Source organism: Equus przewalskii, chromosome 7 (assembly GCF_037783145.1).
Source record: "Equus przewalskii isolate Varuska chromosome 7, EquPr2, whole genome shotgun sequence".
Classification (NCBI taxonomy): domain Eukaryota; kingdom Metazoa; phylum Chordata; class Mammalia; order Perissodactyla; family Equidae; genus Equus; species Equus przewalskii.
Window position 1 is genome coordinate 48,446,763 of NC_091837.1, and position 14,318 is coordinate 48,461,080.

At 39.9% G+C, this 14,318-nt stretch overlaps 1 protein-coding gene across 8 annotated transcripts in view; it reads right to left on the reverse strand.

Annotated features, from left to right (window-relative positions):
* Window positions 1–14,318, reverse strand: part of ZNF521 (zinc finger protein 521) — a 273,454-nt gene that overhangs the window by 25,086 nt on the left and 234,050 nt on the right. For all 8 annotated transcript variants that reach the window (XR_011541952.1, XR_011541953.1, XM_070627502.1 and 5 more), the window contains 2 exons: window positions 4,430–4,561; window positions 1,921–2,036 (listed from right to left, as the gene is read on the reverse strand). Coding sequence is in view for 6 of the 8 variants with exons in the window: in XM_070627502.1 (XP_070483603.1) it covers window positions 1,921–2,036; window positions 4,430–4,561 (248 nt within the window). In the remaining 2 variants the exon portion in view is untranslated. The remainder of the gene's footprint in view (window positions 1–1,920; window positions 2,037–4,429; window positions 4,562–14,318) is intronic.

The following is a 14,318-nucleotide window of genomic DNA, read 5'->3' on the forward strand; positions in this document are numbered from 1 at the left end:
ACAGCGTGGGATGGGAGACCCAGGGTCCAGAGCGTGGGATGGGAGACCCAGGGTCCAGAGCGTGGAATGGGAGACCCAGGGTCCAGAGCGTGGGATGGGAGACCCAGGGTCCACAGTGGGATGGGAGACCCAGGGTCCAGAGCATGGGATGGGAGACCCAGGGTCCACAGTGGGATGGGAGACCCAGGGTCCAGAGCGTGGGATGGGAGACCCAGGGTCCACAGCGTGGGATGGGAGACCCAGGGTCCACAGTGGGATGGAAGACCCAGGGTCCACAGCGTGGGATGGGAGACCCAGGGTTCAGAGCGTGGGATGGGAGACCCAGGGTCCACAGTGGGATGGGAGACCCAGGGTCCAGAGCGTGGGATGGGAGACCCAGGGTCCACAGCGTGGGATGGGAGACCCAGGGTCCACAGCGTGGGATGGGAGACCCAGGGTCCACAGTGGGATGGCAGACCCAGGGTCCACAGCGTGGGATGGGAGACCCAGGGTCCAGAGCGTGGGGTGGGAGACCCAGGGTCCACAGCGTGGGATGGAAGACCCAGGGTCCAGAGCGTGGGATGGGAGACCCAGGGTCCACAGCGTGGGATGGGAGACCCAGGGTCCACAGTGGGATGGGAGACCCAGGGTCCACAGCGTGGGATGGGAGACCCAGGGTCCACAGCGTGGGATGGGAGACCCAGGGTCCACAGCGTGGGATGGGAGACCCAGGGTCCACAGCGTGGGATGGGAGACCCAGGGTCCACAGTGGGATGGGAGACCCAGGGTCCACAGCGTGGGATGGGAGACCCAGGGTCCACAGTGGGATGGGAGACCCAGGGTCCACAGCGTGGGATGGGAGACCCAGGGTCCACAGTGGGATGGGAGACCCAGGGTCCACAGCGTGGGATGGGAGACCCAGGGTCCACAGCGTGGGATGGGAGACTAAGGGGTGGGAGGGGCTCTGAGTCCCTGCCTCAACCAGGTCAGCTCCTCTTCAAGTTCTTTCAGGGATTCAATACAAAAAAATAATAATAATTATCCAGCCACCTCATTTTAGGCTAAATAACTTTACTGTTAATAATAATGCTCATAATAAAAAAATAATTCTAAGTTCAAATCCATTCTCCTCCAAGGGCACTGACAAGATTTAACAAAAATTTGTTACTCATATCATTTCATCAGAAAAATGAAGATAAGTATTGTACCCATTTTTCAGATGAAGAAATAAAAAAAAAAAAAGAGTTATTTTCCTTTAACAATAAGTGACACTTCTGGGATAGAATCCAGGTCTGTGACTCATATATTTAAGTATTATGAGCTATCAGTTTATTGTTAAGCATAAACTGTTCAGAGACATTATACCATTGCAAGGTCACACATCTAGCAAGCAGGACACTCAAGGCTAAAACCAACGTCTTTGGGTGCCAAAATTTTCAACTATAAGGCTGTTACTGAGGAATAATTATTCTATGCCTTTAAGTAGAAGAAATACATACTGGACAAGAGTATAGCTTCTTTCTTCTCTTCCCTTCTCCCTTCCAATTTTAAGCCCCTCAGGACAACAATAACCTGGACATCCATCCAGCCTGGAGCCCAGTGGGAACAGACCATGAATAAAACAGGATTTGGGAGAATGGGCCATGACAAACGAGGTGAATGATCCCACAGTCCAATAAATCTGACCCCTAAGTCTATCACACTGGGTCAGAAGGTCCAATTATAGGTCTGTTCTAGTTCTTTTTATGATTGACAGCAGCCAGAGGCAAAATTACTTTGGTGTCTGTTAATCCAGCCTCTAATTTTCCCTTTGCCTCAATACATACAAAGCATCATGGTGGCCCAGGGCGAGTGGTACTGTGAATCCAGATTTAAAAAGCCCTTGTTTCCCATAAGAAGAGCAACCGAGTTCAATCCTAGTCCTCCTCACGGGGACATTACCTGAAGCTCTGTTTGGAAGAAAAACTTCTGTGGACATTGTGTGCAGTCGTAGATCTTGTCTTCTTGTCCATGGGCAGAGAAAATATGCTGCTGCAACTTGTTTGCTTGAACAAACACTGAAATGATAAAAGAATGGTGAACTTTGGGTTATTTTCTTTCCGAAATCCCCTCGGTCGATGACTCTGTGAACAGACCCAGACTGAGCAGACTGAATGGCACTCCTTCTGGGTGTGACAACTGCTAGGGACCTGGGGAGAGCTGAGCCACACTTGCTCATGGTTGGGTCTCTGACTTTTGTTGAGATGCACTCTACTAAGCACCTAATTCAACCCAAACAGCTCCAAAGTAAAGGTTTACGGAGGCCCAGCTCCCTATAAATCTTTTAAAAATAAAGCTGAAAATTGTCAAATGCACAGCACTCTCTGAACAGAAATGACTCTTATTTCTCAGCAACCCACAGGTTAAGAAATCATAGATGCCAAAACCCTGTTTATTATATTTGCCTAAAGTTATAGCTAGCAAATAGTTCTCTATTTAAATGTGTTAATGCTAAAAATTATATCCCACAGCTACTCTGGGGTGCTGTCTATAAATGTGAAACAGAACGGCAGGTAAATTCTCTTTGGATACTTTAAGATCAACTCAGCCTACACACCGAATGCAAGGGTTTCAATAATATAAACATGTTCAATTTTAATGACTACAAAACAAGGCCCTAAGACTGTGTAACAGTTTACCTAGGAGACATACTATTAATAATTAAATTGTATATGCCAGAGGCAGTGTTTGGGTTGGCAGAACTGACTTCTGATGGATGCCTGGTGCACTGTGACCTAAAAAAGTTTGCATCTACAATATTAATCTGTATAGGCAGGGAAAGGATTTATTAAAGATGTTGGCATTTGACTTTGACTCCACTCTAATCATTAAAATTATTCTAATTGCCAGCCAACCTAAAATATTAGAATATTGTTCTTGTGAGTCATACATTTTAATCACATTTCTCATTACCTTCAAAAACTGCTCAGATTTCCTCTCCCACCTAACATGTTTTATATTGGAAGGGTTCTTTTCTTTTTTTTTTAATTGTTATTTCTAAAATTACTTCAAGATACACTAAAACAATTCAGGTCTGTCAGCACAGAAAATGCAGGCTGTTCACGATTAATGCATTTTGTCTCTTCTCTACATCAACAAAAAGAAATGGGGTTTTTATACAGATTTACAACTGATCTCCATATAACTTAGCACATTTTACGAGGCTTCTGGCCACAACATGAAAGAACTATTTTATTAGGGGTCTTAATCATGAGGAGACCTATGACCCAGTCCTGCTTACGAAGACTTATTATGAGGTTTTATAAAGAACTCAGACTCCTGGCTCATTGTATCTTAAGATAAATACTATGTATGGTAAAAACATAACACTATGTATTTTTAAATACAAATTTGGAAGAATAAAACAACAGTTCCAAAAGAAGGAGTGGCTGATAGAATTATTGAACAAAGGAGCCTCACAGGCAGATGAAGGCAGAACCATCAACACACTCAGGTACAACTTGTGCCAACTGTGCAATGAACACGGCCCCTTTCTATTTTATTACAAGACAGAAATCTATAGGCTGAATGCAGTGAAAGTTAATAATCGATGCTTGGAATTTTGCTCTGCAAACAAAGAAGTCAATTTTGAGAGAAGGATATATTTTTGTCTTGTTCTACTTTTTCTGACAAATGAGAAGGAAACCTGGCCTTGACAGGCTTGACCACTGAGTCTAAGACACATGCAAAATGATCACAAAGGATTTTCCAGAATAACTTTGCCATTGTCAGGGAGTACCAGAAAGGTGTGTGATCGTATTTCAACCCCTAAGGGCTTCAAATTATAGTTTCTGATTTACATTTTTTTTCTCGGCTGAAAACTATAATGCTACAACATCTAATAAGTTTCTTCTTAAAGGTATAAATGTATATCAACTTCTATTTTAAAAATCCAATTTCAAAGGAAATAAATGCCTCATCTAGTCAGTTTTCTAGTTCAAAGAACTTTGGAAGGGTTTTAATAATGTCTTTTTATTTCTTACGAGGAATGTTCTAAAATTCTTCATGTTTAAATAACAGACATGAGCTGACAACACAGCTGCACTTTTGGTCCAACGTCTTGTGATGAAAAAGCAGCTCTGTGGAGGCAGTCTCGGCCTTGGTAACCTTCTAACACGGAGAGGAGAAAAGTGAGCAAAACATGGATGTCGTTTTCTAAATGGAAAAGTACAAACTTCTGAAAGAACTTGAAATGCCATTTGTTCATCCTGACAGTTAAACTTCCTGCCCATTTGAGCCGTAAAGTGGGCGGCAATCAATAATGCTAATAAACAAAAATCAAACGTCTTCTCCTCAAATTGAACGGAAGTCATATCTGTAAAAGGCCAAAGCAGTGGGAAGTATGCTTTGGTAGGAAAGACATGACGTGGACATGAAACGCTCCAGAGTTTTCCTGAAGTAATCTTCCTACCTGTAAAACAGACGGGACACTTGAAGGTGCCACCCATCCCTTCAAAGCTGTGCTCTATCAGGTGGCACTGGAGTTTGGCAGGGGAGTCGAAGGTCTGGCTGCAGAGTTTGCATTCATGGTTCAGTCCTTCATCTGTTAAGGAAAATACATGGACAGAAAAGGTGAAACCTATCATATCTTTAATAGAGAGTTAACTATAATTTCATACATTAAGTTATTTCCATCACCTAAAATAAATATGTAATAGTGTATACAGTTTCTGGTTATTTTACATTTATGACTTTATATCAATTTAAAACATTTCTGAAATTTAAAATCCAAAGATAATCAGAAGTCAGATTTTATCTTAGGGTAATGCATTTTATAAGCTTTTAAAGTATAATTGGTATATCAACAATGAGGCATCTCCTTTTCTCTAATTATCATGATTTTATGGGCTGTGTATTTTCAAAGTCCTAAAATAAAGGACCCATAGACAAATGGACAGCTTCTTCCTCAGGCCTCTATTCTGGTTTATATAGAAGGTTCTAGGAGTTTCTATTTCTAATCATCAGATTTTCAGTAGTATTCCCATTATTACAGGCTTTCTTCTACTTCCAAGATTTTCTGGCAATTTTGAAATATTGGTAATGCTTCTAGTATCTTAAAAACACTCTTTTCTCTGCTTGGTACTCCCAGTTTCCCGCATCTTCTTCATTCATGGCTCCTCTGACTGTGTAAGACAGTGTCAGGTTCACCTCCTGATCTAGATTCTGCCCTTCTCCAAAGGCACTTTTACCAGCTCCAGGCTCACTTTTTTTTTTTTTAAAGATTTTATTTTTCCTTTTTCTCCCCAAAGCCCCCCGGTACATAGTTGTGTATTTTTAGTTGTGGGTCCTTCTAGTTGTGGCATGTGGGATGCCACCTCAGTGTGCCTTGATGAGTGGTGCCATGTCCACACCCAGGATTCGAACCAGCAAAACCGCGGGACACTGAAGTGGAGCACACGAACTTAACCACTCGGCCACGGGGCCGGCCCCCTAGGCTCACTTTTGATTTTTCTCTGATACCTTAGGAACAAGATGGTAGAAAAACATTTTACCGAAATAACAATTGCTATATAAAGTGAAGAGTCTGTGTTATGGATAGCAACCGTTATTTTATTTATTTATCTACTTTTGGAAGATTAGCCCTGAGCTAACTACTGCCAATCCTCCTCTTTTTGCTGAGGAAGAGTGGCCCTGAGCTAACATCCATGCCCATCTTCCTCCACTTTATATGTGGGACGATTACCACAGCATGGCTTGCCAAGCGGTGCCATGTGCGCACCCGGGATCTGAACCCGTGAACCCCAGGCCATAGAGAAGCAGAACGTGCGAACTTAACCGCTGCACCACCAGGCTGGCCCCGAAACCATTATTTTTATGTTGCCTATTTCCTCATTAAAGTGTTTATGAATTTTAAAATTTAAGAATTATCCTAACTCGTTTCAATTTGCAATTATAATAAATGAAGACCAGTAGCACAGGAACAAACAACCTAACACTTCTTTAGTGCTTACAGTGTTTCAGACACTGTTGTTCTAACTGCTTACAGATAGGAATTCATTTAATTTATCAAGTACTACTATTATTCCCATTTTACAGATGAGAAAATGAGGCCTAGAGAGTTTAAGTGACTTTGCCCTGAGTCACAGACCAATATTTGGTAGAGCCAGAACTTAAACTCAGGCAGTGTGGATGCAAACCCAGGCATACTGGCCTCAGGGTCAATGATCTGAGCAGATGTCTACCAGCTACCCCATGACTACTTATTAGGATGAGTAGGGCTAACAGGCTGCAATTTAACCTGGCTTGTTATCAAGTTACACTTTTATATTCTCTTATTTGCAATGATTAAAAATGCTACTAAGGAACATCTGTGTTGGATACTCTAGGTCTAGAGAATGAAAGACATATTCACACCATGCGGGTAACAAGTCTATACTGCAAAGTTATTTCCTTTCATTCAACACAACATGCATGTGTAAGTCCTTCACCAGTTGATATTACTGGGAACACAAAGGCCCAATTACAAAGCGAATTATTATTAGCTAACTAGGAGTAAAATCACTCTATTTGTATTCCTAATCTTTCTTCTCACACAAGTCTGAGTCTTTAGAAGCAGAGGATTGGAATTTGTAAAAAGAGAAGCAAAGCACTAATTAAGCCACCCAGTACTGTCTACATTTCACAAGAGATAAAAACCTACTCGGTATTTGGGTGGCACAGTAAATTCCCTGATTATAATTATGTAAGAAGGAGTTTAATTGTGCATACCGACATGACAAGGGGTTATACAAAAAGCTTTAGGGATTATATAAGATCAAGGGTTTTTCATCTGTTCCTTTCTCTCTTTTTTCAATCCTAAAGTCACAAAAAAATTTCCAAATTTTAGATATTAAGAAAGATAAGAAACACTATTTATTTTAGGGAATTGGATAAGTTAATCATCAGAAATCCTTGCCAAATTTAAATGTTTCCTATTTCCTCAATGCTGTATATCTTTATTTTGATAGTAAGAAGGTAATTAAGAGTTCTAATTTCATCTTTAAATCATGTGTTTTGCACAAGAACCAAGATGTGGCCTATGCGTGTGAGCAGGGATACGCATTTCCAGGATCCTTAAACTTACAACATTTGTGAAGTAACATATACTGGCCTGGTGGGTTTTCTTAGGGATAATGATCGACTATTACATGAACATAAAGTGAATTATGCAAGTTAGGATGATCTTTTGTGTGATATTTTCATTCTTGACTATGAGTATTTTCCTTGGAAAAATAATAGAAGGAAAAATAAATAAGATATATGTGTATGAGTAAAAGAAAACATCCTCATCAATTTTTATTTATTTCTTATGCAAAGAACAGAGAAGTTCCATCACAAAACGTTAAACAATCCAAATTTAGTCAAGTGAATTCACTAAAAGGTGATGCACAATCATAAAGTATTGACGCATAATTAGTGCAGACTTCTTTTTCATGAATCCCACATTTTATTTGAAGGCACTAAGTGACAGCAATGACAATAACAATAGTACCCAGCATTTTCAAGAACTCTTTACAGTTTAAAAGTACACCGTAATATTGAAAAAAGTTGGAAGTTCCACCTGCCTTTTATTTCTATGTTACATAGTGAGGTCTTTTCCAACAAATGACTTATGCTAGTTGAGTAGGAAGGAAAATATATCTGTGTTATTACACAGCGAATGACAGATAAGCAAAACCTAGTATGCTCCAAGCTAGACAGCGAACACACCAACGCATTCCTCTCACCTGTTCACTTCCCTACTCCTCTCCATGTTCACACTTGCTTACTACCCCAGGGTCAGCTGGACAAAGAATGAGAGAGCTGGGGGACCCACAACATTTTTACAACTGTTTAACAGAATTCATTTTTTATTAATTGAAGAAGGGGGGAGAGACAGTAATGGAAACCTAATAAAGCTTATTTATAATAAGAATTTTAAAAGTTTAGCCTTTTTCAGGGTCTCCGCTTAACTCAGCTCTTAAACATACTATATTTACACTGTGTGGCTAAGAGCAGTGTCTTACTTTTCAAAGAATTTCTAAAACCCTTATTATTGGAAGATCTGGCTGAGTTAAGCCCTGTTCCTTTCAAAACTGAGCTTCATTCCTTCCCTCTTTCTATCTGTTAGAACGTAGTAAAGAACAGTAAGAATTATTACGGTTTTAATTTAAGGTCAATGTTCATGAGGGGGCACTATCAACACCTTCCACATCAGGTGAACTTAAGCTGTAGACTCAAGATTTTGCCTATGAAGCCACAACTTACACCTTGCCTTTTTTTCTCCCTTCTTCCTTAAAGGTGACAGAAACTTAAAAAATTCAATCAAAGTAACCATTTCTGCGCTCCGGAAAAGTAGCAGCTGACAGTAATTGGATAATACAGTCTGACTCATTTATTAAAAAGAGATTCTGAGTCAATTGATTTAATAACCACTACAATATTCCATTAAGGATATAATAGGCTAGTGCAGCCCTATTTTTTATTAAGAGTTATAGATGGGATCTATGGATGAAATTCTAGATTTTTCTTCCTCTTTTTGCTTACCTATATTCTCCAGACTTTCTACAATGAGCATGATTTGCCTTTGTAGGCTACTTTGAAAATTAGAGAGTAAAAAACACTATCCTTTCTATACCCTATTAATAAAGATTGATTACAGCACTGAAATTTTGAAAGCCAAAAAGTTAGACAGGAAATGAGTGATATTTTGGAGTATAGAAAAACTCCAGTTCTGAACATTAGACTTAAAAGTATTCTAGCCAAATACATGTGAAAGCAAAAATTAGCACAAGAAAAGGGAGAAAGGAACATCAGAGTGCAAATTAGTCAACTGAATGAGAAGAAATGGAGCTTTCTGCATAAACCTGTACCTTTCCAAAACAAGCAGAAACCTCTCTGCAGTAGACTGGGGGGAGTGGGGAGGGAGCATGCATGTAGCCAACACTGTGGGTCCAATGTCAGGAAAGGCAAGAGCGAAGCTCTCACCACTGAGAATATGTTGGAGGCCAGCAACTTCCTGTCCTGGTCAACCACTTTAAAGCATGACCAAAGATGGTTTGGACATAATTGAGAAGCAATTTCACATGTATATAACTTCCAGCTAAAATAATTATTTCCATTTGTTAATCTTCATTTAAGTGTGAACATAAATGTAAACAGGAATCAAGTCTACATAGAAGCGACTGATGCTAATGTAAATATTTACTCCAATTTTAAATGTTTCAGAGGAAAGAGTCTGAATACCTAATTGCAATACAACCTCATTGCCTTAGTAGAGAACATGATAATCATTGACAAAACTTTGTGCTATAAGAACAAAATCTGTTTGTCTAAGGCCAGTTCAAAGGGGAACAATAATTTCTCTCTCTCCAATTTATAAAACCTGGTCCAACACAACTATTAATCAGCCAGTTTTATAACAGAAGAAATAATAGCTACCATTTGGATGCTCAAGCACAACTCAAGTTATAAACTCCAACATGGCAATTGTTAGCTTAACATGAGACACTGACATTTCAATATAAGCTTTAAACAAGAGAAACCCTTTAAGCAGCCTCGAGACTGTGTGTCCCATGTTTATATTCCTTTTCCTTCAATAAAAACAAAAATCTAGAGCAGCTACAAGCAAATGTTCAGGGGTTGACTTACATGCAGCTGTTATCCCAGGAATCACTGGGGGCCCCCTTACATCGTCTGATCAACACTGCAGCCATTACTGAGGACCAATTTGTAACGGTTTCTAAGTAGAACTCCTTCTCTCATCCACCCTCGAGACTGGCCAGAAGGGTCCTCCAGCCTCTTCCACTGCATAAATCTATAGGCTAAAGACCAAAGATATAAACCCCTCCTGGTGCATCATCATGTGGCAGGGGCCATACTTAAAAGCTCTGATCTGAGCGGGAGTAAACTCTGCCCTCGGAATCCAGACAGAGGAATCAAATGCCCTGCAGTTGTAATTTTTCCAGTTTGAACGCGTGTACCACTATATCCTTATATATATTTTTAAATCCGAGAAAACTATGCCCTAAAACAATTCCCAACCCCCAACCCTTTACTTGCCTTCTTCTCTTCCCTGAGTTAATTTCCAAGCACACATTTATAAGCTCGGGGTCTGAGGAGTAACAAAGAAAAGCCATACATAACAAAACTCACCCCTCGGCTACGTTGGCTCACCCTAGAAACCAGGAGGAGAAAAATAGGCAGACTGTACTGTAATTTGCCAAGCACACAGCCATCACATCTTTCTGGGTCCATAGCACTCGGGTCACTACAATTTGTTGTATTATATACTGCACATATTTCACAACTGTAACATAAACACATTGAAGTGCTAATTTGGTAACGGAGAGTATTACTTAGGCCTCACAGCCTGCCAGTAGATTAGTCATTAAGCCCCCAAAGTAAGGAAGAATTTGAGAGTACTGAATATCGTGTGAATATTTTTTTCACACTAGTTAAAAAGTTCTGCCCTATTCTTTTGAACAATTCAGCATGAAAATGAATGTTGCCTGAAGATTGACACTAGCACCTTCTTGGATTTTTCTCTCTGGCAATATGGGAACGTCTGTCACTGTCAATATTCCTGTGCCACACGAGAGAAGACCATGAGATAAAAGCATAGGACTTACAATAAGAGAGAAAGGGCATTGGGAATCCTAAGAGTAAATGAGCACCAGACACCCCGACTTGGACTATTCACGCACAAAGTGCTAACCCTTAGATATCTCAAGAAAAGCAAAATGACATACATCCCATGTGTCTCAGCCAGGATCTTATTTCAAGGAGACCTACAAGGTGCAAGTCTGCATTTAACTCAGTTATTATCTGTTTTTGGCCAACGGTCTAAAGGCTACGATGCTTCTGGACTTTATAAGCAAAGCCACTGATATTGACACTGTTATTTCCTGCCTTGAACTTCTCATTATCAGCAGGGCTGGAGCAGGAAATGATTCAACTGGGGTAGGCTGCATTGTACCCAGCAGATTTTAAAGAGCCCAGGGGCTGCCTAGAGCCCCATAAACATCAGCAGCTTGGAAACTAGCAGGAGGTCCAGGTGGGTTGGGATGGGAGAGTCAGGCACTGGGATTTTAGATGCTCTGAGATGCAATAGCGTCCAATTCCTTGGCTATTATTATCAGTTGTGGGCAGTAGTTATTAGAATATTCTCACATCAGAGAAAACACCGGAATGCTGTTCAATCAATAAACAATAAGACAATAAAACACACTAAAAAAGGTGGCTTCCTTCCACCTGTGGAAACTCAGCAGCAATATTCTGGCACGAGTAGGGAATTAGGGATCAGCATGCAGACTGAAGGTATCTTGCAAACCTTTCGCGTATGTTAGCACCTCCAGGTCTTCGTCCTTTTCTTCTTAACTTTCCTAATATAAACATGGGCCCCATAGTTGAAGTCTCAGAAAAAACTGACAGTGCCAGCTATTGCTTTAAAGGTAAAAATTTGGTCTTCAATATTTTTATTTAAAAAAATCAAACATCAGTTTTTGGTAAGGCACTGATGACATCATTTTGAGCTACCCTCACTCCACTCCCGAAGAACAAACATTCTTAACAAAGAAAAGAAGAAAGCAGTCCATGTTTGTTAGTAACAATACTGTTAGCCCTGAAGAAGGCAAGGGTGGGGAGAGGGGTAGGAGTGAGGACTGAGACCAAGTAAGTCTGAAACACATCCTCTAGGTCTGTGTAGAAATTAGGGTTGCTTTAAAAATCAGCTTACTGTTGAAGCTTTGACTTCAGCATATGCCGCTGTACTCCACTGAAAGGGATCCAGTTTACTTGAACAGTCCATTTTTCCCCTTATTTATACTCACTTGAATGCATGAAGCCAACCCTTTTTCTTTTACAAAATTTTTACCACCTAATCTTTAGTGCTCCTCTCTCTGCCTTGACAGAAAGTTCGTGAGCACAGAAAGAGTATAAAAATCCACTTGCATTTCACGCAATAATTAGACATACAATATGATTGAAAATAGCAGGTTTTCAATTCAGTAATGCATTTCAGCTCTTGCCTTGCCTATTAAGGAGTGGTGGGCAGCAGCCCAGGACATCTTAATATCAAGACAGTGCCAAGAACTAAGTTTGGGGTCATTCATCAATTCGTGCTACAAAGCAAGTTTCAGGAGGGCAAGGGCATTTGTCTGCTCTGTGCACTGAGGTACGCCAAGTACCTTGAGCAGTCCATGGCTCATAGTTTGGACTCAATAAATATTTATTGAATTTATGGGAAATATATACGTAGCTTGTCCTACATCTAATTTCATCAGAACAAAATGCCGAGACTAACACCCAAACAACATTTATTATTTATCAATTGAGTTTCAAAAGTTTGCTCCATTCCGTTATACATTAAACCCTATGCATATGATACATTTGGACTACCCAAATTTCCCTTTTATTGCTTGCCTTCATTATTTTCTAAAGAAAGATTAAAATGCTCTGGCAACGAAAGCATGACAAAATAGCTGTCTTGTTTGCCAGCTTATCTCCGGCAAAAAACTGACGAGTCAACACTTATCCCTTATTTCAAGAGGAAAAATGTTATTGTGAATTTTACATCTGAAATATAGAAGAAGAACCATATGAAAGGAGATAATTGCCTTTTATTTGTCCCAAGTCATAGACAAATCTCTGTATCACACAGCCATAACCCATGGTTCATGTTTTAAACAATTTTTATTAATAGTTATGTAACCTTATATTACAAAGCTCATTCTTTTAACTGGTTAAATCAGATATATGCATTTACTATACTCTTTGCTTAAAATTTCTCTTGTTTGATACTAAACACCTACTATTAATGCCCTCACATCTGGGACTTCTGGGACTGGTGGAAGTACAGGCATATTTGCCTTCGAATACTGTCCAAAAAACCCTGCAAATTGGTAAAATCGAAAGAGAATAGTTCATGCAGCATAAACTAAATGTAACCTGCTTTAAAGTTAAATCTATTGGGAACGCATCTTCAAGAACTGAGACGGTGCAACAGTCAATATTAACTCCACACAGCAGTGGGCCAGCAATGTGAGCCATGCGCTGGACACAGCTCTCATCAGGTGTGTTTTTGTGTTACTGTGTAACCTGATGGCAAAGGTCAGGGCCTTTTCTTTTTTTTTTATCTTCTTCTTCTTGGCATAAAGCCACTAGTTATCTGAAGGAGAAAGTCTCTTAACACTGCAAAGCTGTTTATCCTTGCTAGAAAGCATAGTGTACTACTGCTGATGATTTAAAAAGAAAACAACACAAAGAAAACCCAACTCGAACAAACAAAAGAACTGGACTGAGGTTCACCAGCTTCTGTAAATGTTATGGATCTCAATAACCATGGGGTTTTAAGAGCCCACAGGTTTAAGACAAGAAACTAATTGGGCATTTCCAAAGTTAATTATCTTTCTAAGAAACTTATATTATCTATTATTGGTGACTTATTGCAAAGATGACATCTTCCCTCCTAAACTGTGGTGTGAGAATCAAGAGTTCACCACTGAAGCACAAGTCCTATTTGCAGTGAGGCAGGAGGGCATCAAGGGAGCCAGAATCTCTCAGATTTCCAAGGGACTTTATTCTGCTCCTTTCACTGTGTCTGTGGCAATACTAAGAAAATCGCTAAGTGGCAATACTAAGAAAATCGCTAAGCAGCAATGCAAAAATCCCAATACCGCATGTTATTTGCAAATGACTCACATTTTTATTGTTCTATTGGTGTGACCTTAGAAACTTGGCCTTGAAGAATAAAAAAAAGGTAATGGTGCAATAAATGCAATAAGATTTCTAAAAACAGTTTATTGGAAATGTGCTATGAAACTTGAATTCTTCTAATCAAACGATGCCACCCCTTAGAGAAATTTTCCTGTGCATTATTAAAGTGATATACTGCAGTACTAGTTAGAGCTCCATAACCTTTAAATTGCCTGATTGTAATTAAGGCCACTAGTTTTATTTAGGAAGGTTCAAGGAGGCTCAATTTAAGTTGGCTTAACTAGTGTGAATTTAATGTCATGCTGCCAGAAGGCAGAGGAGCACTCTGGCCTGGCTGTTCTGTGGCACATGCAGCTGTGGGGTCATGAATTCTAAATTAAGTCCAGATTTAAAGAAACTACAAATACCAGGAAGTAGCTGAGTGTATGCAAGTACACATCCCCTTGTTTTTCATATGTGCATCATTCATTCATTCATTCTCCTGGCAGTTTACTAATTTGGGACTCTAAATACACCTGATTATTTATAATGTGAGTAGAAGGGGTTTATAGTTACTCTTAAGGACATAAGGATCACTTTCATTGAAATGCGGGGCTTAAGGCAGTGTCCAATCAGCACTAATGCTT